This window comes from Hypomesus transpacificus, chromosome 23, assembly GCF_021917145.1.
Source record: "Hypomesus transpacificus isolate Combined female chromosome 23, fHypTra1, whole genome shotgun sequence".
Lineage (NCBI taxonomy): Eukaryota > Metazoa > Chordata > Actinopteri > Osmeriformes > Osmeridae > Hypomesus > Hypomesus transpacificus.
In genome coordinates this window covers 18,499,355-18,525,365 of record NC_061082.1, presented here as the reverse complement: position 1 = coordinate 18,525,365, position 26,011 = coordinate 18,499,355, and the positions used below count along the sequence as shown (strand labels likewise).

Below are 26,011 nucleotides of genomic sequence, written 5' to 3'. Positions count from 1 at the left end.
CCCTCGATCCTAACCGCCGGATTAGTCGTCAGGAGAATCTGGTATGGTACCAGGACTTGCGTTTCAGGTCCTTCACCACGATCCAGTCCCCTGGTATCAAATCATGCAGCGGTCCAGTCACCGGAAGAAGAATAACCTCCACCTGCCTGTGAATCTCACACAAAGTACACTACAAAGGGTTGCACAGTGATAAACAAGCACACTCACAAAGGTCAGTTAAAAAGTTAACTGACTTCTTGTCGTCCGACTTCATCTTCAAGATCCCATTTTCTCATTCAACTGAAGTAATTGACACAATGTTGACTCCTATCAACTCCAAAAATAACTTCCTTAACCAAGTGTGACCCATTATCATTATATATCCTCAAAGAAAAGAAAAATCTAATTGAAGAATAATCTAAATTACCAAAAGCTTGACCACTGAGCCCAAATCTGCCTGAAATGTCTAAAACTTCTTCCAACAACTTCTTCTATCAATCATCAACAATCATGAAACAGTATCACTTCTCCAAAATGTAACTCTAAAAAACTCCTTCTATCAATACTCAAATAGTTTCTCTAACCTTAAACGTGAAGCTTAACGTGTTAAATTCCCTTTTCCCATATTACTTGTTCCACATATGAGTCTAACAAAATGAATATGCAATCATTACAAATCCCCATGTATGTTAAAATTAATATATCACACAAACTGTAGAGGCATGATCTTTCCATGTGTTAACTGAGCAAAATCTCAAGATAAATGTGTTATGCAGACCATACAACCTCCATTTCATTCTCATATCCTTCCTTTTTCCAAAATGCATTTTCTTGTGGATTAGTCCAAATCTCCATTCCACCATTCCTTTCTCCATCCGTCTGCTGCATTCTGTAATTCTTGTCAAATATACTCAAACAAAACACAATTCTCACTCTGGGTTAAATACAGTCAAACATTTTCAACTTAGCAGTATTTCATCAAACCCCCACAATCTTACCACAGAGCCAAACTTCTGACACTAAAGTCATAAAACCATAAAACCCCCATAGTCACTTTCTGTTTGGATCAGTCAGTCATCAGTCAGTCATAAATTACTAAACGTCATCTCTTTCTCTCTAAGAAGCCTGCGCTTCCCTTATTCTAGTTAGTTCATCATTGCTTGCAGGCAATCTACAAACCTTCTCCAGCTAGTTTCAGCACTAGCATTTCTCTGTGAAATAATCATCATTGTTAGAGTGAATCCCACATTTGCATACAGCAAGTTGTTCTACAGGTGAAAATAAGAAACTCCCTGTTACCATACCTTTCCCAAATTCATATGTAACACCAATGAAGTATTAACTATCAGATAATGTGTTTAACTCTTTTCCCTTTTATGAATTGACAAGCTTACACTGAAGCAACCAACTTTTGAACCAATCTTTAGAGAATCAAACTATTTTAAAAAACAACCAAATTAAAAATAACCTCAACTTTTAATCTCTTATTATCTTTTCTTAAAAACACTTTAGGAACCGTTCAAATTACTACCTTTATATTTGAGATTCTCTTCTATTTTTCTGTATTTAAATTCACCAAATCAAATCTCTCTTTGTCCAAGACATTAGGAAAACCATCCACTACCCCAAATCAGAATTTAATCTGCATGATTCCAAAATGAAACATAAATCTTAGCCAAACGTATACCCCCTGTATATTTCTATATAGGTTAGATAGGTAGAGCTTCATAACTTGCTTTGGCTGCAGTCCAAAACAGGCTAATTAGCACAAACCATCAAAACCACAATTTATCAGACATAATGAGTCTTTCCAAATCATTTCAAACCCAAAAGTTATAATAACCCTCTTCATGCATCAATACCACAATAAAACATCCTCATCACAGCCTAACTGTTCATCCCAAACCTTGTGACAGGCTCTGATAAAAACACCCAAATAAAACTTAAAACCACATTACAATCAAACTCAAATAAAAGTACATTGTAATAATTTTCTCTTTCTCATTTCAAAACCAAATTACATCCAATACTCTATCAAACTCTTAAAAACCTTAGATTTTACTTTTTTTTTTACTTAAAATGTTTGCCCATATACTTCTTCAAAGCATATGCATAGTTCCTTTTTCTTTTTAAACCTTTAAATTCACAATTTAACAAAAGTAACATAACCCCATAAAACAAAACCTTGTTCTTTAACTTTTCAAATGTCTTATCAAAGCATGTAATACAGAATACTCCTTTGAATATTCATATACCAGCCAAAACACCCTTGGCATGCGTAATGCACAGATCTCAAATCTCAAATTGGCGGACCAAAAAACCCCAAAATGAAAACATTTAACTTGACTATTTTGTAGTTTGTATATGGTTTAGTGTAACACTTCTCACTTTTACTCTTAGTTTTACTCAATGAATCAACTCAAATAAACATAGCTTATCTATCAGCACGCATTTTAAACTCGAATCAAACAAGCGCTCTGGGACAGAGCAAAACTCTGAAACTTTTCCTTTTTTTTTTTTCTTTTGACAACACAGATGGTTGGCGCTTACCTTCTCTTCACTTATCACCTCTGTAAAATCTCAACGTAACGGGACTCTGTTTTAGCCCCCATGCACCTTTCTCCATTTCTCCTCGGAATTTCTAACACATAAAATGTACTCAAACAAACAAAAACCTTGTTAACAAATGTATCAAAAATACTCATCACGTAACATTTTTCAAAAGCAACCAAATCAGTATGTAAAACTCGCTCCAAAATCATGTATTACTCTAAATTTGCGTTTTTGTCAATTTCTCAAATTTACGAATCTGCGCATGCGTCATACGCTTCCCATCCTGGATCTCAAATGTCAAGCTGTAATTCCTTTACTAGCCTGTACCCGCCGCCATCGCTGTTGAATCTGTCTGTAAATTTGTTAGCTACAAATGTCGTTACCACAATTGCAAATTCAACTTCCTGGACTCTCCTCGGTCTCAGGACAGCAAAATGCACTTTCTCCACGTTTTCGTTGTTAGCCATTAGCTAGCTAACAAAGTCACAGCTTTGATCTTTTCCTCTCAGATCCCAACGCTATCCTAACAATTTGTAACAGACTTCGTTCAACAGGCTGGCCTAAAACGGAACTAAAATCATATCAACCTTTCTAATCACGTCTTCATAACCCTTTACATATTTCTTTAAACAATTATCACATCTGTGAACTTCCCACACAAATGAAAATAAAAACCATCAATTGCTTCCATGTCAATGGATATCTAGTACGCACATGTTACAATCAAACGTAGATATTACAGTAACCTCATTCACACAACACAAAACCGAAGCAACATTTCCAGATAAATTCAATACGTAGGCCTAAACAAAAAACATTCCTTTAACAACATAAACTGAAATTTCCGTTTGAACACATAAAAACTCTATAAACGTTTCAATAACCTTGGATTGTAATTCTTCAAATGAATATCGCTTTCGTTGCCAAAACTGGCCTTTACCAATTATCTGACCCAAGAACCGAAATTTAGCAGCGCCATAGCCTACTAATCCAATATCGAATCAAGCTCATAAGATAAACTCGGTCTGTACATGATTTCCAAATCAAAAGTATGCCAACTCACAATATTTTCTTAACTTTGACAAAGAAACAGAAACACACATGTGTTTCAAACCAATACATTTCTATTTTCAACGTCAAATTCTCTTTCAGATGAGTGTATTTTTTGTTTTCTCTTTTTTTTTTTATCACTCATGATGTTGTGGGCCACTGCACGCAGAATGAGCCGCTAGACTCAAGCGCATGCGCCTCTTTTCAAATGGAGAATTCAGCCAAAGAATTAGCATTAGCATTTTCAAAAACACAGATGTCTCCATCCTCAAAACAAATCAGACAGATGTAAAATCTAACATCAAATATCGGTTAACACACAGTTGTAAAACAATATAACAAGTCAATCGTCACTCCTCTACCAACGATGTCATAACCGATAAACATCCATAAGAATCTGAAGAGAATATAACAAAGTCTCTCCCAAGTGTTTCATCTGTGTACGTGTGTCAACATAGTAGCCTTCGTCACCAGTTCGGCAAGAATTTGCGAGTTTGCCCCCAATTTCCAGAAAACTTTCAACAGTGATGACACATCTCCGTACATTCACGTCCATAATGCTCAATACACCCAATCAAACCACACATTTTGTGCTCAACATAGATTGACCATTCCTATCCAATCGTGTTGGCCTAACTTTGTGTCTTCGACTTTCCTACATGTTTTCCAACCACATTTAAACATGTTCTGCATTCACTTTGATGAATCGTAACTCAGTGCTGTCCCTCGAGACAGAAGCATTGCCACCCAAGCCTATAACATTCTTAAACTCGTTCAGGGACTCAAACCCTTTTGTACCGGAGGGGACTTTAACTTCTCCTTCTTTTGAATAATAGGCAATAGTGCAATAGTGCAAGTCAAAGCACAAGCCGCAATATTTGCGGGAATCCAAAGCAAATCTATAAACAAATTCCAGGATCCTGCTTTCTTGACTTATCTTAGACAACAGTCTGTCAGAAAACACTTCAGTCGTAAGACAAACGTCTGACCTCAGTTTCTTCTCGCTTAGCCAGCAAGACCTAATGCGCCTGCGCATCCACCCGCTAACCACTACGGGCTACGGATGAATACTCACCGCAAAGTTTGTCTGCGGAACAGCCATACAATTTGAATCGTGAATCTGTGTGGAAATAGATGAAAATTTCCCCACACTATCTGTTCTAATATCTATTTCTCTTTGACTCTACCTACCTCCATCCAATTCTGAAAAGCCATCCAACCAAGCTAACATCTATTATTTTCCAAATCGTGTAACAATTTCTCTCTGCACAAGCTTTTCATAATTTCACAACAAAATGAACCCACACTCCGAAATCCACATATATCAATCCATATTTGCATTTGCAATAAACTATCGTTACCATACTTTTGCTTTATGTAATCGATGTTTGGACAGGTTAATTCTGCCTCCAGACCAATCTTTAGCCCTATTCATTTTCGAATTACAATCCATATTTGAACACATTGAACCAACAATAACCAACGAAGGAACATAAAGACACAATTACACCCTTCCTTTCTTTTTTTTTTTTTTTACTCTCAAATTCCGATTTCACAACTTGTCAATGAACATATACCCTTACCGAATAGCCTACAATCGTAAATTACAAACGTTCAAACCAAAATAAAAAGAATTTAAAATTTTGATTTTTGTAATTTGTAGATATAGCTTTTACGTTGACACCATTAATTACTACCCATACTTCTTTTAACCTCAAAAAACATAACTTGCAAGTAAAACAAAAATGAACACGCGCGTTTACAAACTCACTTTGAAATTTCATAGGCCTATACCTACTTCCTAACTTCTTTTCTTTATCTTTTTTTTTATTTTTAACTCAGCTGGTTACCGGTTCTCACAAGTATACTTTTCCACTTCTCTTCTGGACTTAGAATCATGTAACGCCTTAGTAATACATAAGAACTGTTATGACCACAATTGCCAATACAACTTCTCAAACTATCACCAATCCAACATATTCTAATCCTTAGGGTCTCCAAGAAACACATAACACGATATCACATGTGAATTTTTTCTCCCTCTGTGTTGTTTCGTCAAACACACGACCTCTATGTATGTCCGTCGACACACTCTGCAGATTTGTTTTTTACGACTCTCACGTAAAAGATAGGTTCAACAACCGTACCTCATTAATTCGTACGACTCACACGTACAGGACACTGTTCCTCAGACCACTGCCCAATTACTAACTTTTAACCGAATTATTGACAATAGCCTATAACCATATTTAGACAATTCAATATCACACAGTGACCAAAAAGAATATCTCACCTGTTTCTTTAAGACCCCGCGTCAGCAACAGCGTAACCAGTAAAACTCCCCTAGAATCGGCCCCGCTGTCTCCGAAAAATTTTGGAGGTTAAGGCAGCTGTTCCAGCCGGATTGATCAAATCGCCATCAGAGGGAGAAGTCTGTTAAACGCTGAGCAGACGAGGATTCCGAGTTCCGGCACCAAGTGTAAAGGAAGAATTCGAGTGGCACTGTGTCGATCTGAATAGTCAAGGGATATGGTTTTAATACAATTTATTAGACTATACAATTACATATGATTTAAACAAAGTACTTTGTGATCCGTCTTGGCGAAGGGTGTGATAGCCACAAATCGTTCGCAAGAGTGATGATCAGCCAGCACTCATGCACTGCCTTATATAAACTTAAGATCAAATGGCATTCTATATGGTCAATCAATCAATGAAACAAACTCTGTGATTGGCCAACTCAACTTGGTGACAGTTTGAAACAATACATCTCCCTAGCGATTGTTTCACTGTTCTTTGATGTCACAGCTCTCCCCAGAGCAGTAGATAATAAAGCCACAGGGGTTGACCAGTCAAATGGTCAACTGTCCTTTGTGTGACCATCTTCAAACAATACTTTTAATTAACACAAACAATGAAACAGGACACAGTCCTTCTAGCCAAAGTTCAGAGCAACTGTCTCATTGACCCCTTACAGTAACCAGAGGACAGAAGGCCATATAAAATGCTTCACCCATCCCCCAGGGCAAGCTGCCCACAGAGCCATCAGCACCTCACATTCCTTTGAACTCAACTTAATTACCTTCCCTTCCTGTCTCTTACCAATGAACATAGAAGATTATAGATTTCATACACATACATCTATGCATATGACCAACATTTCCATACAAATGAGGCAGATGGCAGAGGTTTTCCACAGAGCTGGAACTGTGTGTTCCTCCAAGGACCAGTTGAACAGTTCACAGAAGACAGGGCCAGTTGTTTGTAGCAGGTCTCCAGGAGCTTGTTATTACTGATGTCCTCAAGACATAATGCTTTGTTAACTTTGGTGAAGTTAAGCCCTTCAAAGCAATTCTAGAATGAGTTTAGAATATCTGCAAATGTGCCACAGTCCTCAAGGCTCATGTTGCAGGGTGTGCAAGGCCACTCCAGGCATCACCCCTGTCCACATTGATATATTTTCTACCTTTTCTTTGGGCTATTTTTGTTTCCCTAATTAGCTTACTTCATTTTATCAACTTACACTGGATCTTCACACCTATGGAATATATACATTTGTTTATAATTTGAAGTGATTTTAATTTGTTTTAATTATCCAGTGTATATTATTCGAAACTGTTTTCAAATATTGTACCTTTCTATTTAATTATCTCATCAAACATGATCACACATGCCAGAGTTTTCTTGTTTTTTGCCTCTCTCGAACCATTCAAATATCTTGTTGCAATCTCGTGACACTGCCTTTCCGTCATCCAATTCGCTAGGTGGCGCTGTCAGATAAAACGAGGGTCTTAGAAATGCGGTCCTGAAACTGCAGCTCTCCGGCTCTGCAGGCAAATACTATTGAGTGGCCTTAGGCACACACACACACATGTGGACACACACACATGCATTCACTGTAAACAATACATTTAGGACCAGTATTACCCACTTGAATATACAGTCGTGGCCATAAGTTTTGGCAATGACAGAAGTTGTGTTTTGCAAAGTTTGCTGGTTCAGTATTTGCGGAGTGTTTTCACATGTTTCTATAGAATACTGGAATCAGAATAAGGCACATTTCATATTTTTTAAGCTTGTTTGGGGTGAAAACTTTCAATATATGCAAATAGTCCCCTCTTTTACAGCAGTCAATCTGCTCTTAAAATCCAATCAGAATGATGGATTGAGGCCCAGCACGCTTTGCAAACACAAAATGTATGTCACTCCCGAAGCTTATGGCCACGACTGTACACTGTCTGTGTGTGTCTAGTGCAGGGGTCCCCAAACTTTTGTCTGCGAGGGACAGATAATTTTCCTTTCCTTAATGAGGTGCCGGGTCGGAACAGAAAAATTACTTGGGCCGGAGAAACTACCAGTATTATTGTGGAGATTTTATTATGATTTTAAATTTATTTATTTTGATATAACATATGGCGTGAAATTTGTTCCAGGAGAGCGAGCTCCGTAAAAACGATTTGTAACTTGCAAAAAAGATTTGTGTACTCGTAAAAAAAAGTTTTGTGTACTTGCAAAAACGATTTGTCACTTGTAAAAAAGATTTGTGTACTTGTAAAAAAAAAGTTTTGTGTCTCCGTAAAGGAAGGCGGGAACAATGCTCCCAAAACCATCTAAGCCAATCAAATATAGCCATCTCTGTATCTAGTGTCATTGGACATTTTCGTCTGTCTATCACACATGACCTAGGTCGTAGTAAGTTTAATAGTTTTTTTTATGTAAATATGTAAACGGATATTTAATTAGACAACCAGTCATTAAACCTACCATTAGTTGGACAATGTGCAGCTAAATGGCAGTGAACTGGCGCAAAATATAGTGGTTTTCATTCGAAATGTATTATTTACTGCCAGTGTAACATCGTTATCTGGGTTCAGATTAAATTCCACTAAATTGGCAGAACTAGGCCACCTGCTGTTCAAATGTGTACCTGCTCAGTAGCTGTAGCGCAGCATTTGATTCCTCATAGCAACGGAGGATTTTCAGAAAAGTAACGCGTAGTGAATGCTTGTGGAGGACAATATAATGTAAATAACGTGAAAAGTATTTAAAGGTTGACCCAGTTGTTAGGTCAAAAATTGTAAAATCAATCATTGGACACACAATTCTGCCTACAATAACAAAACGTTCAATGAAATGGTAGATTTGTCTAGACAATATATAATGCAAATTGAACAAGCCTGGTGTATTCCTGGCCTTAGACGAGACCAAAACCTGTGTCACAAGTTGATATGCAGGACTCCAGTGACAAGCTGAACATGGCATGATTGTCATAGTTTCCAGGCATCTTTAGGGACTGACAAAACATGATCTGGTTGTCTAATTAAATATCCGTATACATATTTTCATAAAAACACTATTCAACTTACTACGACCCTGATCCATTAGTTTATACTATTAAGAGTGTGTTAACTGAATCATCTTTAAATGTTGCATTAAAGATACATGCCCATGGATATTTTGAACTACTAAACGTTACCAAATGACTCGCCATTGAAATCATCAGCATTCAAGTTTTGTTCTTGTTCGCTGACATTCTTTGTGTGATAGACAGACGAAAATGTCCAATGATACTAGATACAGAGATGGCTATATTTGATTGGCTTAGATGGTTTTGGGAGCGGTGTTCCCGGCTTCTTCTACGGAGACACAAAACGTTTTTTACAAGTACACAAATCTTTTTTGCAAGTTACAAATCTTTTTTGCAAGTAGGCTACACAAAACTTTTTTGCGAGTTACAAATCGTTTTTACAGAGCTCGCTCTCCTGGCACTAATTTCACGCCATGGTAACGCGTTACTTAGTAACTCTAATCTGACCACTTTTTTCAGTAACAAGTAATCTAACGCGTTACTATTTCCAAACCAGTAATCAAATTAAAGTTACTTGTCCAAGTCACTGCGGTAGAGGTTCAGTTCCCCCCGCTTGCCCCCCAAAGCCAAGAGCCTCCAGCCTGGAGAGGGAGGTACGACGGGGGGAGACCAGAGAGGGAGACACACGAGCCGTCAGCACCACCCATGACCTGGCAACAGGAAGTAAGGACACCCACTCCTCTACTGAGACCACCGCCGCCTTGGCAACCGCATACTATGACCCGGTGGCCGTTGCTACAGGAACAGAGATGGAGAGTTGAGCTGTTTGGTGTCTGATGGTGAGAGCTGCATGCCGACTGTAGACAAACTGTCTGAAATGTCCTCAGGTAAACAAGACCAAACACAGGTAGGCCCAGAAACCAGCTGGAGCTAGATAAGCCCAGTAACCACAGATGTGACCTGTTTAGGAGACAGAAACACTGTGACGTTGATAAGAAGTGCTGACAAAACACAAACAGGACTGATCAAACAGCCAGACTGGAAACAGGGAACAGATACGCAATGACAAGATGTGCTTCTGTTGACTCATGATTAGGTAGGGGTGATTTCCTGGAGTGTATACAATAATCTTATCGCATTATCGACAAAAATGAACTATAGCAATTTTCCTACCAAGTATAAACAAGTCAACACACAACACAGTCCTCATACAAACAGCTGTTTCCACATCATGGATCAGTTCCCTCTCCTGGGGCTGAAGAAAGGAGCAGCTTTTATGGGAGGCAGGTCGTGCTGATGGTTGGGATAGTGGAGACAGGTGGTTGGACCTGGAAGGGGAGCGGAATGGACCAATCAGACAGCGAATTGGGACCTGAGAGATTGAGTGAGAGGAAGGGAGTGAACAAACAAAACACAGACATCATACAGACCAGAACTAGAGATATGATGTCTGGTGATGTAACGGTGTACTGCATGTGTGTGTGTGTGTGTGTGTGTGTGTGTGTGTGTGTGTGTGTGTGTGTGTGTGTGTGTGTGTGTGTGTGCAGATGGCTCAGCGGGCTCTGGTCCAGGAGCTGCTGTGTCCAGAGGGGGGCCATGGCCAGGCTGCAGCTGCTGAGGTCAAAGTACAGCAGTGCCCAGCTCAGCTCACTGTGTCCCCTCCCTCTCTGACCTATCACCCTCCTTCTCACTGTGTCTCCTCCCTCTCTGACCTATCACCCTCCTTCTCACTGTGTCTCCTCCCTCTCTGACCTATCACCCTCCTTCTCACTGTGTCCCCTCCCTCTCTGACCTATCACCCTCCTTCTCACTGTGTCCCCTCCCTCTCTGACCTATCACCCTCCTTCTCACTGTGTCCCCTCCCTCTCTGACCTATCACCCTCCTTCTCACTGTGTCCCCTCCCTCTCTGACCTATCACCCTCCTTCTCACTGTGTCCCCTCCCTCTCTGACCTATCACCCTCCTTCTCACTGTGTCTCCTCCCTCTCTGACCTGTCACCCTCCTTCTCACTGTGTCCCCTCCCTCTCTGACCTATCACCCTCCTTCTCACTGTGTCCCCTCCCTCTCTGACCTATCACCCTCCTTCTCACTGTGTCTCCTCCCTCTCTGACCTATCACCCTCCTTCTCACTGTGTCCCCTCCCTCTCTGACCTATCACCCTCCTTCTCACTGTGTCCCCTCCCTCTCTGACCTATCACCCTCCTTCTCACTGTGTCCCCTCCCTCTCTGACCTATCACCCTCCTTCTCACTGTGTCCCCTCCCTCTCTGACCTATCACCCTCCTTCTCACTGTGTCCCCTCCCTCTCTGACCTATCACCCTCCTTCTAACTGTGTCCCCTCCCTCTCTGACCTATCACCCTCCTTCTCACTGTGTCCCCTCCCTCTCTGACCTATCACCCTCCTTCTCACTGTGTCCCCTCCCTCTCTATCACTCTCCTTCTCACTGTGGTCTCAGCCACAGTCTCTGTTTTCCAGCTGGTCTACTGCTAGGGCCCCTAAAGAGTTGAATACCAGAAGAAACACATTGAGGGCTTGAACATTTGTAACGCTTTGACATTGTTGTTCCAATGAGACAAGTGTCCTGTAGCACCACTAGAGGGCAGCACTAGGACATGTCTGCATTGTGAACCACTTGTCTGGGCCTCCTGTTTGTGTGTGTCTGTGTTCACCTCACTACCACACAACAACCACACACAGTCAACATTGGAACACAATCTCTTCCTTCCTCTTAACTCCCCTCTATCTCTCTCCCTTCCTCACCCCTTCTCTATCTTTCTTCTGTCCTCTTGTGAAAGAATTGATGTGGCTTCGAGAGTCATTTGACTTGGTGTTTATGTCTATTGTCAAGGAACATCCTGAGACTTTGCAGAAATGATTTGGGGCAACAGGGGCAGAACGAAAGGGAATGCTTGTTTGACCTAAGGTGCTGTACCACCCTGTAGGACAGTACACACTGAGGGGGTTGAACCACCCTGTAGGACAGTAGACCCTGAGGGGGTTGAGTGCTGAACCACCCTGTAGGACAGTACACCCTGAGGGGGTTGAACCACCCTGTAGGACAGTACACCCTGAGGGGGTTGAACCACCCTGTAGGACAGTACACCCTGAGGGGGTTGAACCACCCTGTAGGACAGTAGACCCTGAGGGGGTTGAACCACCCTGTAGGACAGTAGACCCTGAAGGTGCTGAACCACCCTGTAGGACAGTAGACCCTGAAGGTGCTGAACCACCCTGTAGGACAGTAGACCCTGAAGGTGCTGAACCACCCTGTAGGACAGTAGACCCTGAGGGGGTTGAACCACCCTGTAGGACAGTAGACCCTGAGGGGGTTGAACCACCCTGTAGGACAGTACACCCTGAGGGGGTTGAACCACCCTGTAGGACAGTACACCCTGAGGGGGTTGAGTGGAGTATCTTACACGGCCTTCTATCTAATATTCTTGATACAATCTATATTTATGACTTAAGGGGAAGTTGTTGAGGGGGTCAGTTGGAGACATACAGTAAGGTGCTAATGAAGCAGCTGATGAGACCTTTTGTAGTTTACAATCCATTGTGGAGAAGAGTGAGTTCATTGTATGTTTGTATTACGGTAATTATCAGTTGTTTAGAATGAGCAGATGTTGTGAGTCTATTTAAAACTGGGTGTGTATTCGAGTCGGTATCACTCGGCTAGATGACACTACCAATACGTGTCCTGCAGTAGATCGATCACAGACCGCTCTGTTAGGTAATGTACAGTACAGAATACATTATTTGTATTCAACCGGCATCCTGACTATTCAAGTACACAGTTTCTTCAGAAACCACACTCTCACCCATTCTCTATCTTTCTCCTTTCCTCTCAACCTCTTTCTAGTTCTCTCTCCCTTCCTCTCACCTTCTCTCATCTCTTTCAGTTTAATTGTTTATCTCAGTGCCTGGTATTTGTTCCTCCCCCTCTCACCCCTGCCCCCTTCCCCTATTTCTCCTCGCCCTTTCTGCCCCCTTTTCACCTGTCTTTCTTCACTCCTCCTTTCCTCCCCTCTCCACCCCCCCTCTACTCACCTTCCTCTATTTCTCCTCCTCTCATCCCCTCTTTTCCTCCTCTCATCCCCCTCTCCTCCCCCTATATTATTGGGCATGCATGTATCATTACATAAGAAAGTTCCAGTAATAAGACTCCAAACAGGATCAACTGGTCCAAGCATAAATGTGTGTGGGTGTATGTATGTGGGTGTGACACATTCATATATTTACTGTATGTTCCATGAACAGTACCAATAACAACAGCAGTAAGAGCAGTCTTTAATGTTGGGATCAGATGAGTACAAGGCAGCACTACAGGTGATCAGACTGTCAGCATTACTGTCAGACACACACAGAACCAGATGGAGCACAGAGAGGAGGCTGATGGTGACACTAGAGTTTTATAAAGGTCAGTAGAAGGTGTTTATTCATATGTTGGAGAGTGAAGGATTTACTGTCAGTCCAGGATAGGTTGTGATTAAGGAAATTAGCATCCCTATACTGGTCTGATGTCTTATCCTTTTAAATCCTGGACATGTGTTTGTTTGTCAGCATAGATCCTAGACGACAATATAACATGATTTCATGTCCGTTAAACATGTCTAGTGATCAGTTAACAGGGGCCAGGGAAGGAGACAGACTATGACATTTGACATTCACACTGTACATGTGTAATCAAGGGTATAAATTAACATATCAAATGTATATATCCTGTTTAGACTACTTTGGTCCTCTATAGATGGTGCTAACAGCTTTTGATTGTGGATCAAAGAGATGGCTAGCCCATGACAACCTTTGATGACATAAAAGCTTTCATTCAATACAACATCTAGTGTAAACCTGTTCCACTATAGATGATGTAGAAAGACCCTGATCAGAGACAGGGCAGAGAGAGGATGGTTCTGACAGGGCAGGTGATCAGAGACGAAGCAAAGAGAGGAGGGTTCTGGCAGGGCAGGTGATCAGAGACAGGGCAGAGAGAGGAGGGTTCTGGCAGGGCAGGTGATCAGAGACAGGGCAGAGAGAGGAGGTTCTGGCAAGGCAGGTGATGTAGGCTGTAGGTGAGGGAGGACAAACATCCAGAGTTACAGTACAGAACACAGTAGAATGATAATCATGTGACAGGGTGACAAGTCATGTTTCTGGAATGATTAGGGGTGATTGTACATCAGACTGGCAGAGGTTTTTAAATCATGTGTTTAGATGTTGTATTTACCAATCATTCTGATAAGTCATGAGATTCACAACTCCACCAAACACCCATCATTCCTACTGAGAGCGTCAAGTGAAACTGCATTTCCTCATCCATTACATGGTTTTTACAGAGCCCTGTAGCAGCACAGGACTGGAATGTAGAAATGGGTCAAACCAGAAAGATGAGAATCAAACTTAACTCTTCAGTGGAGAGAGAGGGGGAAGGGTGCTGAGTGTCAGGAAAATGACATTTTCTTGAAGAATTATTGATAAATACATAATGTCATGTGGCAATGAAAATATTGATTTCTATATTTCATTTTGAGCACCTCCAGACAGTAGATTGAACTAGCTACCCCTGGCAGCTTAGGGTTAAGTTTAGCTTAGATTGTTTTTGTTGCGCCATTCAACTTTTCATTGTACAATGCTGAATGACTCAATGGTGTGAAATGTCATGAGTGGCATGATTATATTTATAAGGTAAAGGTCATGTTTTTAGTCAATATGACTGTCTCTACATCGACATATATCTTCCCTATAAATATACCCAAAGTTTGAAAGTTACTCTTTCAAATCCCAAACTAACCAGGTACCCAGTAGTTTGTCATGGGATCCATAACTGCTGGTGCTGCCTGGGCTAAACTACAGGTGTTTCCTCATTCATTACATAGTTTACACAGAACACAGAGGTTGGCAACACTGAAGATGTCATTTAGTTAGAGAGAGAGAGAGAGAGAGAGAGAGAGAGAGAAAGAGAGAGAGAGAGAGAGAGAGAGAGAGAGAGAGAGAGAGAGAATAACCTGTCTATATAGTTCAGTCTGGATCTTAGGCCCACCCCTAGCCCTTGGCCCTCGAAACTGAGGGGTACGGGCTACATATCCCTGAGAAATGGGACGCCACTTGGTTACAGGTATGTTATCTAGCACGTATCAATATCTCCAAAGCAAGTAGTGTTATGCACTGATATTAAACGAAATTCGCTGCTAATTAAGTTTACTTAAAACTGTAGACATGCTAGCCAAAGAAATGCGGGAACATTAGCATACCAAACTAGCGATTTTTAGAAACGTTTCAATAAGGAAAATGGTTGCAAATATATATGTTCAGGACTGTGTATAACACAAAACAAGACTGTCATAATTTTTTTATCAGTTAATTAAGCCGAAAATATTACATTTATCGGACTCTCTGGATGATCTGGCAGCCATTGTTGCCGGTCGCGCAGTATTCACATAGCCCTAGGTTTTTAAGTAAGCTCCCGATCTTACTTGGTTTTAAGGGGTGTATACCGCTTAGTCTTAGCCTTCCCCTAGCTCAAAAAGAGTATTGGGACACCACTAGCTCTCACGGGAACGTGCAAAACTAAGGGGAAGGGGGAAGGGGTAAGGGGGAGTATTGGGATTCGGCCTAGGTCTTAGGAGGCCTAGGATGCTTGACTGATTTAAATGACCTGAGTGACATACCAGCACCTTGGGAAGTGGAGATTTGATCAATGCTGGGTTGATGAAATTGTATTAAACCAGGTAAACATGAATGAATGCATCAGTAATATTAGTTAGATGATTTAGGACAGTCTGGTTCTAGTGGACGTACAGTTCTCCTTCTTTAGGTACATTCTTGGTCTTGCCCCTCTCTGCAGTTTCCTAGTGATGGAACTCTACAATACAGTTTCCCAAACATGTATTAAGCTTAGTCCTAAACTGAAATTACAATTCTGTGTATATTTCCATTAAGCCAGGTTTGAGAACATAAAAAAACTATTGGAGTAGATCCATCAGGACCTTCAAGCTGAGGAGCTGCTTCGGCATTAGAGCAAAGCTGCCCTCAGCATGTCTTTCACTGTGCCTGTGATAGTGTCTACATGCCTGTGTGTTAGTGTGTTTCACAGTGCCTGTGATAGTGTCTACATGCCTGTGTGTTAGTGTGTTTCACAGTGCCTGTGATAGTGTCTACATGCCTGTGTGTTAGTGTGTTTCACAGTGCCTGTGATAGTGTCTACATGCCTGTGTGTTAGTGTGTTTCACAGTGCCTGTGATAGTGTCTACATGCCTTCGTGTTAGTTTGTTTCACAGTGCCTGTGATAGTGTCTACATGCCTATGTGTTAGTGTGTTTCACAGTGCCTGTGATAGTGTCTACATGCCTATGTGTTAGTGTGTTTCACAGTGCCTGTGATAGTGTCAAGATGCCTGTGTGTTAGTGTGTTTCACAGTGCCTGTGATAGTGTCTACATGCCTGTGTGTTAGTGTGTTTTAATATGTACAGTTAAGCAATGTTTTCTTTTCCCTCCCTAGGAAGACTGCTCTTGAGTCTGAACCACGCCCCTCCCCCTTCCCAGCCTGCTCCTGTAGGTCAACCCCCCTCCCTTGGTTTGGGCTTGGCAGAGACCACCAGAGTCCCTGAGACAGGACGACAACACAAGACACCACAGGTGGGTTTCAGTGTAGGGAACAGGGTCGTACTGAATGTAGAACAACATGGGGGAACAGTGACATACCAGAACAATCATTCAAATAAATTTAGAAGCATCATTAGTTTATAAATGTGGTGTGTTACAGCAGTGGACATTGAACTGTTTTAAAAGATGAGACACTGTCCTGAAACCTGCTGTACAGATCCTCCCTGAAACAACACAGGCAGCATGTGTACAAGGACAGAGGGTAACACCTGACACAGTGTCAACATGTGACTCTGACTGAGGTTTAATCCATGTCACCTAATATGCACTTGTGTATAAAATGCGTTGTTAGGTAATCCTTAAATATTAAAAATTGTGTTTGAGTGTTTTGATTTCATGACACTATACGGCTGAATCTAATGTAAATAACCTCTGATGATTGAGATACCAAAATTCTCTGAACTTTTGACACCAAACCTCAGTTTGACAGCAGTATTCCAACTTGATCCTGTGACAACTTGCCCCTGTCTCCCCTTATAAACTATTATTATTAATTTATTAATCTTTACTGTGTTTCAGAGGGCTGCCTCTAAAATGAGTCTTTCTGGGGAACATGACATGGACACCAAAGCTAAGAGGTAAGATGAGAATCCATACCTGTTCATGACTGTTCTCCATCTCGGAGCTCAGCAGTGATATTATGACACCATCATTAGTCAGAATAAATGAGAGACTGAAGGTCTGTCTCTGTTGTGTTGAAGCCCAATCCAGCAGAGACCAGCCTCACCTGTACCCAGCTGTGTGTCCATGAAGAGTGACAGGTCTATGGAACCACCTTTCAAGTTCAGTGATGGAGGAGGACCTTCTAATGAGGAAGGGTATGTAAATAATTTGAAGTATAATGTCATCATTAGATTCAGGATCATCATGTGACATCTCTGCTAAACAAAGTCAGAACTCATAGCCTGGCTGATGTTCAGACCATGAGGTAGAGCTACACAGTGAGTGAGAGCTGTTATTTAATATTATTTCATTACTATGTGGTGTTGGTCTTCTCTTTATGTATCTATGGTTTAACCACTAGACCACCATCAGACACATCAACACCTTTGACCTCCTTGTTGTGTTTGATCAGTGAGAGACAGGACCTCAACCTACCAGTCCACTGTGCTGCTTTAATGTTGAACTTTACCTGACATTAACACAGAGACCCAACCACAACACAACCACAACAAACTACCCTGAAACTAATGCAGTTATGCAAGCCAGACCGTACTACCATTAGGTCATTCCATGTCGGTGCAGACAAATTATTCTAAGTTGCTCTCTCTAACTCATTAGAGACTAGAGCAAACTCCAGGATAAGCCTGTGAGTTACTTCTCCAAGACTTGACATTTATTGTAAACATGTAATTTTGTTATAATAGCTTTACACACAAATAAGAGAGATCAGTGCAGCTCTAGTAAACGTTTGACAACAATAACCTCCCTACACACACACACACACACACACACACACAGACAGCATGAGAGTCAGTGTCCAGCCCTGCAGGTACCAGGCCTGGTATGAGCATTAAACTCCTGGGTGGAGCAGTGCTGCAGTGTCTAAAGCAGGCTGCTAGCAAACATGCAGCCCTGTGTGAGGTGGACCCTGATGTCATTCTTCAGTGTCTGGTTGAAACACAACACACATGTTTACCTGAAGGTGACAGTGCTCCTATCTTTGATGAATGCATTAAAGGAATAGTGCCTTGTAGTGGTATAGAAGATGGTTTACTTGGTAGTGATGGTATCACTCTTATACAGCGTGTCTGTGTGTATGCATGTGTGGATACAGTTAAGTTTACTAATCATGCTTATGTATGATATACTCTTTAGTGGTTTATCAGCCCTTGTACATGTTGTTCATGTGGTTAAGTAATGTCATCTCTTGTCCTCAGAGATCAACAGGAAAAGTCTGAGTCAGACCAGAGTCCCCTTGAGGACTTGTCCTCCATATTCACAGTGAGTTTTGTGTTCATCTAAAGTAGACAGAATAAGCAACACAGAATAATTTCAATCATTTTGTTCTACTGGGACTACAGTTCCTGGTTCGTCTCATATCTTCCCTCTCTGTTTCAGGTGCTTGAGGAGACTGTCATCAGGTTTGTGAAGGAAGAGCTGAAGAGGATGAAGAGGATTCTGAGTTCAGATTTCCCAGAAGGCTTAGAGAGTCAGAGGAAGGACCAGGAAGTGGTGGACCATGAATATCAGAAGCAGGAGAGCTGTGCCAGAGAGGGAGCACTGAAGATCACACTGCACGTCCTGAGGAACATGAACCAGAAGGAGCTGGCTGACACTCTGGAGAAAAGTAAGAGACTCCATATTTAGTCTTAGTTGACCGATTGATGGTTTATGATGAAGGTTAGATAAAGAAAGTTATGAAACTCAGAGCACCCCAATGTCGTGTAGATTTTTACATGACCTTGTACTATGTGTGAGTATAATAAGCTGTTTCATTATTGTGTACCTGATAAATGATCATAGATTTGAAATATGTTTTGAATTGAATATAGAGGACACATTGTCAGTTCATAATCTGTGAATCATCAAAACTTCGTTTAACAAAAAACACACACTTAACCTGTGTTGTTTTTTGTTTAGATGAGCGTGCTGAGATTTGTCGACAGCAACTCAAATCTGAACTGAGGAAGAAGTTTGAAACTGTGTTCGAGGGCATAGCTAAACAAGGAAACCCAACTCTTCTCAATAAGATCTACACAGATCTCTACATCACAGAGGGTGAGAGTGGAGAGGTCAATAAAGAACATGAGGTGAGACAGATTGAGAAAGCATCCAGGAAATCAGCAAGAACAGAAACAGCCATCACATGCAACAACATCTTCAAACCCTCAGCTGGACGAGACACACCAATCAGAATTGTTCTGACAACAGGAGTTGCTGGCATCGGAAAAACTGTCTCTGTGCAGAAGTTCATCACAGACTGGGCTGAGGGACTAGCCAATCAGGAAATCCAGTTCATCTTTCCTCTTCCGTTTCGAGAGCTGAATTTGTTGGATGGAGAAGAGTTCAGTCTGAAGGAACTTGTCCATCACTTCTTCTCGGAAACCAGAGAATCAGGAATCTCCAACTACGACGAGTACAACGTTCTGTTTGTCTTTGATGGTCTGGATGAGTGTCGACTGCCCTTAGCCTTCAAAAAGAACAAGAGCTGGTGTGATGTCACAGAGTCCACCTCAGTGGATGTGCTGCTGACCAACCTGATCAGAGGAAAGCTTCTTCCCTCTGCTCTCATCTGGATCACCACTCGACCTGCAGCAGCCAATCAGATCCCTTCTGAGTGTGTTGATCTGGTGACGGAGGTACGAGGGTTCAATGACCCACAGAAGGATGAGTACATCATGAAGAGATGCAGTGATGAGATCCTGGCCAGGAGAATCATCTCACACATCAAGACATCAAGGATCCTCTACATCATGTGCCACATACCAGTCTTCTCTTGGATTACTGTTACAGTCCTTGAACACATGCTGAGAACAGAGAAGAAAGAGAAGATGCCCAAGACCCTGACTGAGATGTACACAACCTTCCTGGTGTTACAGACCAAACAGAAGAAGGTGAAGTATTCTGGGAAAACTGAGACAGATCCACACTGGGATGAAGAGAGCATTCAGAGTATTCTGTCACTGGGAAAACTGGCCTTCCACCAGCTGGAGAAAGGCAACCTGATTTTCTATGAGAAAGACCTGACAGAGTGTGGAATTGATGTATGTGATGCCTCAGTGCACTCAGGAGTGTTCACACAGATATTCAGACAGGAAGGTAAAGTCTTCCAGGAAAAAGTGTTCTGCTTTGTCCATCTGAGCTTTCAGGAGTTTCTGGCTGCTGTGTTTGTGTTTCTCTCATTCATCAACAACGATGAGAATCTGATGTCTAAGAATCCATTAGCTTCCAGTTCCAACAAACTGTTGGCTCTTTTCAGAGAGAGACCAGAAGTCAGTTTCTACAAGAGTGCTGTGGACAGGGCCTTGCAGAGTAAGAATGGACAACTGGACCTTTTCCTCCGCTTCCTCCTGGGCCTCTCAATGGAGTCCAATCAAACTGACTTACGAGGCCTACTGACTCAGACAAGAAGCAACACGCAGAGCCATGAAGAAACAGTCAAGTACATCAAGGAGAAGATCAGAGAGGATCCCACTCCAGAGAGATGCATGAATCTGTTCCACTGTCTGAATGAACTGAATGACCATTCTCTGGTGGAGGAGATCCAACACTACCTGAGCTCAGGAAGTCTCTCCAGTGAGAAGAAGCTCTCATCTACACAGTGGTCAGCTCTGGTCTTTGTGTTGCTGACTTCAGAAGAGAAGATGAACGTGTTTGACCTGAAGAAATACTCCAGATCAGAGGAAGGTCTTCTGAGGCTGCTGCCAGTGGTCAAAGACTCAAAAACTGCTCTGTATGTATAAGGGTTAGATATTATATTTCATGATTGTATGATAAACATGACTCTGATGATGTCTCATGTTCTCCTTGTCATGTAGGCTGAATGACTGTAACCTCTCAGAACGGTGCTGTGAAGCGCTGGCCTCAGCTCTCCCCTCCTCAGATCTGACAGAGCTGGACTTGAGTAACAACAACCTGGGGGATTCAGGCATGAAGCTGCTCTCTGCTGGACTGGGGAATCCACTGTGCAAGCTGGAGACACTGAGGTCTGTATTCTTGTTCAACATGACATAACTATAGTTATAATCTCACACCATGCACTGAATCACACACTGGTTGTAAGCTTGTGGTCTATTAAAGGTAGACTACTATTTCCTACCATTTCCAAAACAAACTCTCCTCTGCACTCTCTCTCTCTCTCTCTCTCTCTCTCGCACGAAAATAAAGCTGAGGGCTCCCCCTAGAGGCCTGGAGCACTTTAATTGTGAAAACTGGATGCAGCGTTTTTTTCTGACATTTCTTTCGGAGTTGGTGTACTTCCCGTTTTGCATTGTTTCTATATTTGCAGCGCATTTATGTATTTGGTTGTGTTGTGTTTATTTGCAGCAAATTTGCTAAACGCTGAGTGTGTGTAATGAAGATGTTTTCTTAATTTGCATGTTGCAAGGCCACTTTTGCGGCCACTGTAGCACCGCCTCCTGACAGAATTTAAAATAAAACTCCAACACTGTGGCACCGCCCCGCAACATTAACAACTCACTCTGGAGGCCCAGATGGATTCTGTCACAATATTGATCCTCTTTCCACAGGCTGTCCAGCTGTCTGGTCACAGAGGAAGGCTGTGCTTCTCTGGCCTCAGCTCTGAGGTCCAACCCCTTCCACCTGAGGGAACTGGACCTGAGCTACAATCATCCAGGAGAAAAAGGATTGAAGCTGCTCTCTGCTGGACTAGAGGATCCACACTGCAGACTGGAGAAACTCAAGTAAGGAGATGTTTGTTTTTTATATACCTCTTTGTGTAATGTTGCTTAACACTGAACACATATCAAACTACGTTAATAGGCCTTGCATTTCATGATGATACAAATAAAAACTGCATGTTTACTTTACAATCTACAATATGGTTCAACTATGATTGTAGCCACAATCATAATTGTATTTCCAGGGGTCTTTTTTCCAGAAAGCGGGTTTAATGAAAACACAATTTCAAACCCTGAGATGAGGGAAACTGGGTTTTTAGTTCCTGAAAGAGAGGTCACTAAAACCAGACGTTGTAAAATGTAGCTCAGCTCAAACCTAGGTCCTAGTGTTGGTTTGAAGTGAATGTAGCTTGTGACTTCAACAAAAAAATTTAAAATTGCATTAAGTTGAGCGCAAAATTGTTTTTTGAGCCTCATGTATTATAAACATTACATTGGACTCATAGTTATATTTGCCAAATGTATTTAACTACACATATTATTACATTTACTTGATATCAGTTATGGACACCTTTGTGCAGAGAATTATGATAATAAGGCCCAATCCACCATACAATCCCAATGTCCCCCTAAACCCTGAGCCCTGAACCTTCACACACTTACCTGACGTCACCTAGTTAGTGATTGAGTGCAAGAGGCAGTGAGGGCTCAAAATGCTATAAACTGGAATGGTTCAGCACTTTGCAGCATTATCAGTAAAATACTAATGTTGTTGGATTGATGAAAGCATGTTTGGAGTTGATCATCAAAGGACAAACTACACACAGTTCTGGCTGGCTGCTAACGTGTGTTAACATTGTGACTGTGTGTGTGTGAGAGGCGTGAGTGACAGAGAGACGGAGGGAGAGCAGGGAAAGGAAATGCAGCTGAACGAATACGCTGCTGTTTTAAATAGTGTAAAAAAAATTATGATAACGAAACACAAACTGTGGCGGCCGGTGTTGATGCTAAATTAGTCTGTGTGGGAAACACTGCTGCATTGAAATGTTCTGAATGACCAAGTGCCTCTCTTTTGCTGTTGCAGTTGTTTTTTTGCTTTCTGAAAATATCTTCATACTCGCCGGCACCCGTGAGAATTTCTAATTCCAGTGAATTAGAATTGAACTAACTCAGATCAGCTGTTCTGGAAGCGATAACTCTGAGCTTCCCATCTCAGGGTTCATCAAGTCAGAGTTCAGGGTTAGGATCAGAGTTTGTAAAACCTGCTTTCTGGAATACACCTCTTATGATAAGAGAGAAACAACATGTTTACTTAGAAAGTCAGTTGCTAAGTCACTTATCAACAGGTGAAGTGTATTTTCATCGTTCCTCTGCTTATCCCTACAGTGTGGTTCATGGTGGAGAGTGCAGGATCAAACCTGGCCATAGGAGATGTGAGTGTTGACTGCTACTTGGTTCTAGTACACAAGGTCATACAAGGGACAATACACACAGATGCTATGTGTGCACATCAATACCCCTCCTCTTCTGCCTCTTCTTCTCCTCTTCTCTTCTCCACCCCCTTCCCTGCCTCCTCCACCCCTCCTTTCATCCCCTCTCCTCCTTAGGGGGGCAGATCCCTCCCTCTCCTCTCTATGAGAGGCTGTCTAGTGTCTAGATGAGTGTGTGTATGAGCAAGTGTTTCAGTAGTTTTGCCCTACACAGCCTCTCATAGATCCCACCCTCTCCTCTCCTTCACCACTTCCCCTCTCCTCCTGTCCTCCCCTCCTTCCTCCTCCACTCCCTTCTCCCCCCGCTCCCCTCTCCTCCTGTATTGACCTCCTCTCATTCTCTGCTCCTCTTGTCCTCTCCTTTCCTCCTCTCTTCTCTCCTCCCCTCTCCTCCTCTCCTTTACTCCTGCTCTGTTCTTCTGTCCTGTCTTCCTCCCAGTAGCTGGTGTGTGTTTCCTCTCCCCTCACCCCTCGCTCCCTTCCCTCTCCACTGCCATACCCTCTCCTCTTGTCCTCTTCTCCTCCACTCCCCTCTCCCTTCCACCTCTCTAATCTCCCAGTTCCTCATCTCCGTTCATCCCCTCTTCTCTGGTCCTCCTCTTATTTTTTCTCATCTCTTCCTCCCTCCCCTCTTCCCCTCTTCTCTTGTCCTCTTCACCTTTCACCCCCTCCTTACCTTTGCTCTTCCCTCCCTCTCCCAGTGTCTGCTCTAAGCTCCTGCCTCTGATTGTGTGGAAGTGTGTGTTCTGAGAGAGAAAGGAGGATGAGGAGAGGAAATTAAAGAGTAGAGATGGGTGGGATAGAAAGACAAAGAAAAGGGGGAATAAAATGTGAAGGGAACAGGAGGAGGAAAGGAAGATGGAGTGATGGGGGCATATCAGGGGTAAGGAGATGAGAGATGATGGAGAGATGGATCTGGAGGGAGAGAGGTAGCATGGGAGGGAGGGAGAACAGAATGAGAGAGAATTAAAGGAAAAGTGGAAGAGAGGAATGGAGGGAAGGACAGAGAGCAGGGTAGAGAGGTTGGAACAGAAATAGAGATACATATAGAGAGAGAAAGGGTAGAAAGAGAATGTGAATGATGATGATCAGTAATATATTGTGTCTTGGTCTCCCCCATCAGATGCCTGTGAGCTCACACTGGACATAAACACAGCACACATAGACCTCTCTCTTTCTGAGAAAAACAGAAAGGTGACAAGGAGAAGAGAGGAGCAGCCAATTCCTGATCACCCAGAGAGATTTGAGAACTGTCCACAGGTGCTGTGTAGAGAGGGTCTGTCTGGGTGCTATTACTGGGAGGCAGAATGGAGTGGAAGAGGGGTTCATATAGCAGTGACATATAAAGGAATCAGCAGGAGAGGAAGGGGTGATGACTGTTTGCTTGGATTCAATAACAAGTCCTGGAGTCTGGAGTGTGGTAATAACAGTTACTCTGCCAGGCACAATAATAGGAGAACTGTCATACCTGCCCCCCCCTCCAGCTCCCACAGAGTAGGAGTGTATCTGGACTGGCTGGCCGGCACTCTGTCCTTCTACACAGTCTCCTCTGACACACTGACCCACCTGCACACATTCCACACCACATTCACTGAGCCCCTCTATCCTGGTTTCAGGGTTGGGTTAGAGTCCTCAGTGTCCCTGTGTCAGGTAGAATAGCCCACATACACTGTCACACACTGTGCTCACATAGATGTCATTGAAGATTGAACTGTATACAGTTGGAATTGATATCCCAGAGTGTTTGTAAATATTGGTGTTTAGAATGTTTATGTCGTTTCAATTGTTGACAAACAACAATCCTGTCTTTGATCTCAGTTCCACTGAATGTGATGAACTAAATAGTGTCTTAGTGACTAAATATGGAGAAATAAAGATGTTTTATACAGGATGATGGAAAACATGTCAGTGTGTGTTCCCGTTTTTTTTGGCCCCTCCTCCTCCAGGTGTCTCGTCTGCTCGTTAGTGGGATATTTAGTCCGTTGGTTTATGTTTGTCCTGTGCCAGTTCGTCTTGTGTGTTTCTACTGAGCGTTCCCGCGTACCTGTTACGTTCCTGCGTACCTGTTACGTTCCTGCCTTGTGCTCAGATTTCCCGTGCTTAGACCTCGATTGGACTGTCCACGACTACTCTACCTGATACCGGATTGTACCTTCGCCGCCAGCCTGTGCACCGATCACCTGCCTGTCCACGACCACTCTACCTGATAGTAGGGTTGGTAATGAATAATCGATGATCGATTAATTGTCATTAGAATTCATTTGAATAAAAATCCAAGCCTAATGAATAATCATTGTATTGCCGCGCATTATGAGAACAACATATTCCGGTATTTTGCGCGAGCACGACTTCCTACAGCAGACGAGGAATTATGAAGCGGGCTAGGAGAAGTGCAGTGTGAGACCATTTCTCAAGAAAAGATAAAGTCAACTGCAGTTCCTGTGACGCTGTACTTACTTACCATAGTACGACGTCTCCTCTAATATACCATTTAACATATACATCCAAACGTAAATTCCAGCGAAGCCAGCACCAGCGGAGGTCTCCAGCAGCAAACCATTCAGGCTACACTAGCTAGGAGGACGGATGACAAGCGAGCTAACGAAAGTAGGATAGCCTGTAAGGTAGCTATAGCCTACATCTTGCTGATAAGTTGCCACGACTGTCA

The 26,011-nt window shown here is 42.4% G+C and overlaps 1 protein-coding gene across 4 annotated transcripts in view; it reads left to right on the top strand.

Moving 5' to 3' along the window:
- Nucleotides 1-25,247, top strand: part of LOC124484957 (NLR family CARD domain-containing protein 3-like) — an 80,508-nt gene extending 55,261 nt beyond the window's left edge. The window contains exons 1-11 of one of the 4 annotated variants that reach the window (XM_047046111.1): nt 13,150-13,309; nt 16,387-16,523; nt 17,070-17,128; nt 17,252-17,368; nt 18,431-18,494; nt 18,612-18,840; nt 19,134-20,946; nt 21,032-21,199; nt 21,743-21,916; nt 23,240-23,286; nt 24,467-25,247. In XM_047046111.1, coding sequence (XP_046902067.1) covers nt 13,183-13,309; nt 16,387-16,523; nt 17,070-17,128; nt 17,252-17,368; nt 18,431-18,494; nt 18,612-18,840; nt 19,134-20,946; nt 21,032-21,199; nt 21,743-21,916; nt 23,240-23,286; nt 24,467-25,002 — 3,471 coding nt within the window. In that variant the 5' untranslated portion in view covers nt 13,150-13,182 and the 3' untranslated portion in view covers nt 25,003-25,247. Of the gene's footprint in view, nt 1-13,149; nt 13,310-14,967; nt 15,005-16,386; nt 16,524-17,069; nt 17,129-17,251; nt 17,369-18,430; nt 18,495-18,611; nt 18,841-19,133; nt 20,947-21,031; nt 21,200-21,742; nt 21,917-23,239; nt 23,287-24,466 lie in introns of those variants that run through there. The other 3 variants (XM_047046113.1, XM_047046109.1, XM_047046110.1) reach the window with 3 other exon arrangements.
- The last annotated feature ends 764 nt before the right edge of the window (nt 25,248-26,011 follow it).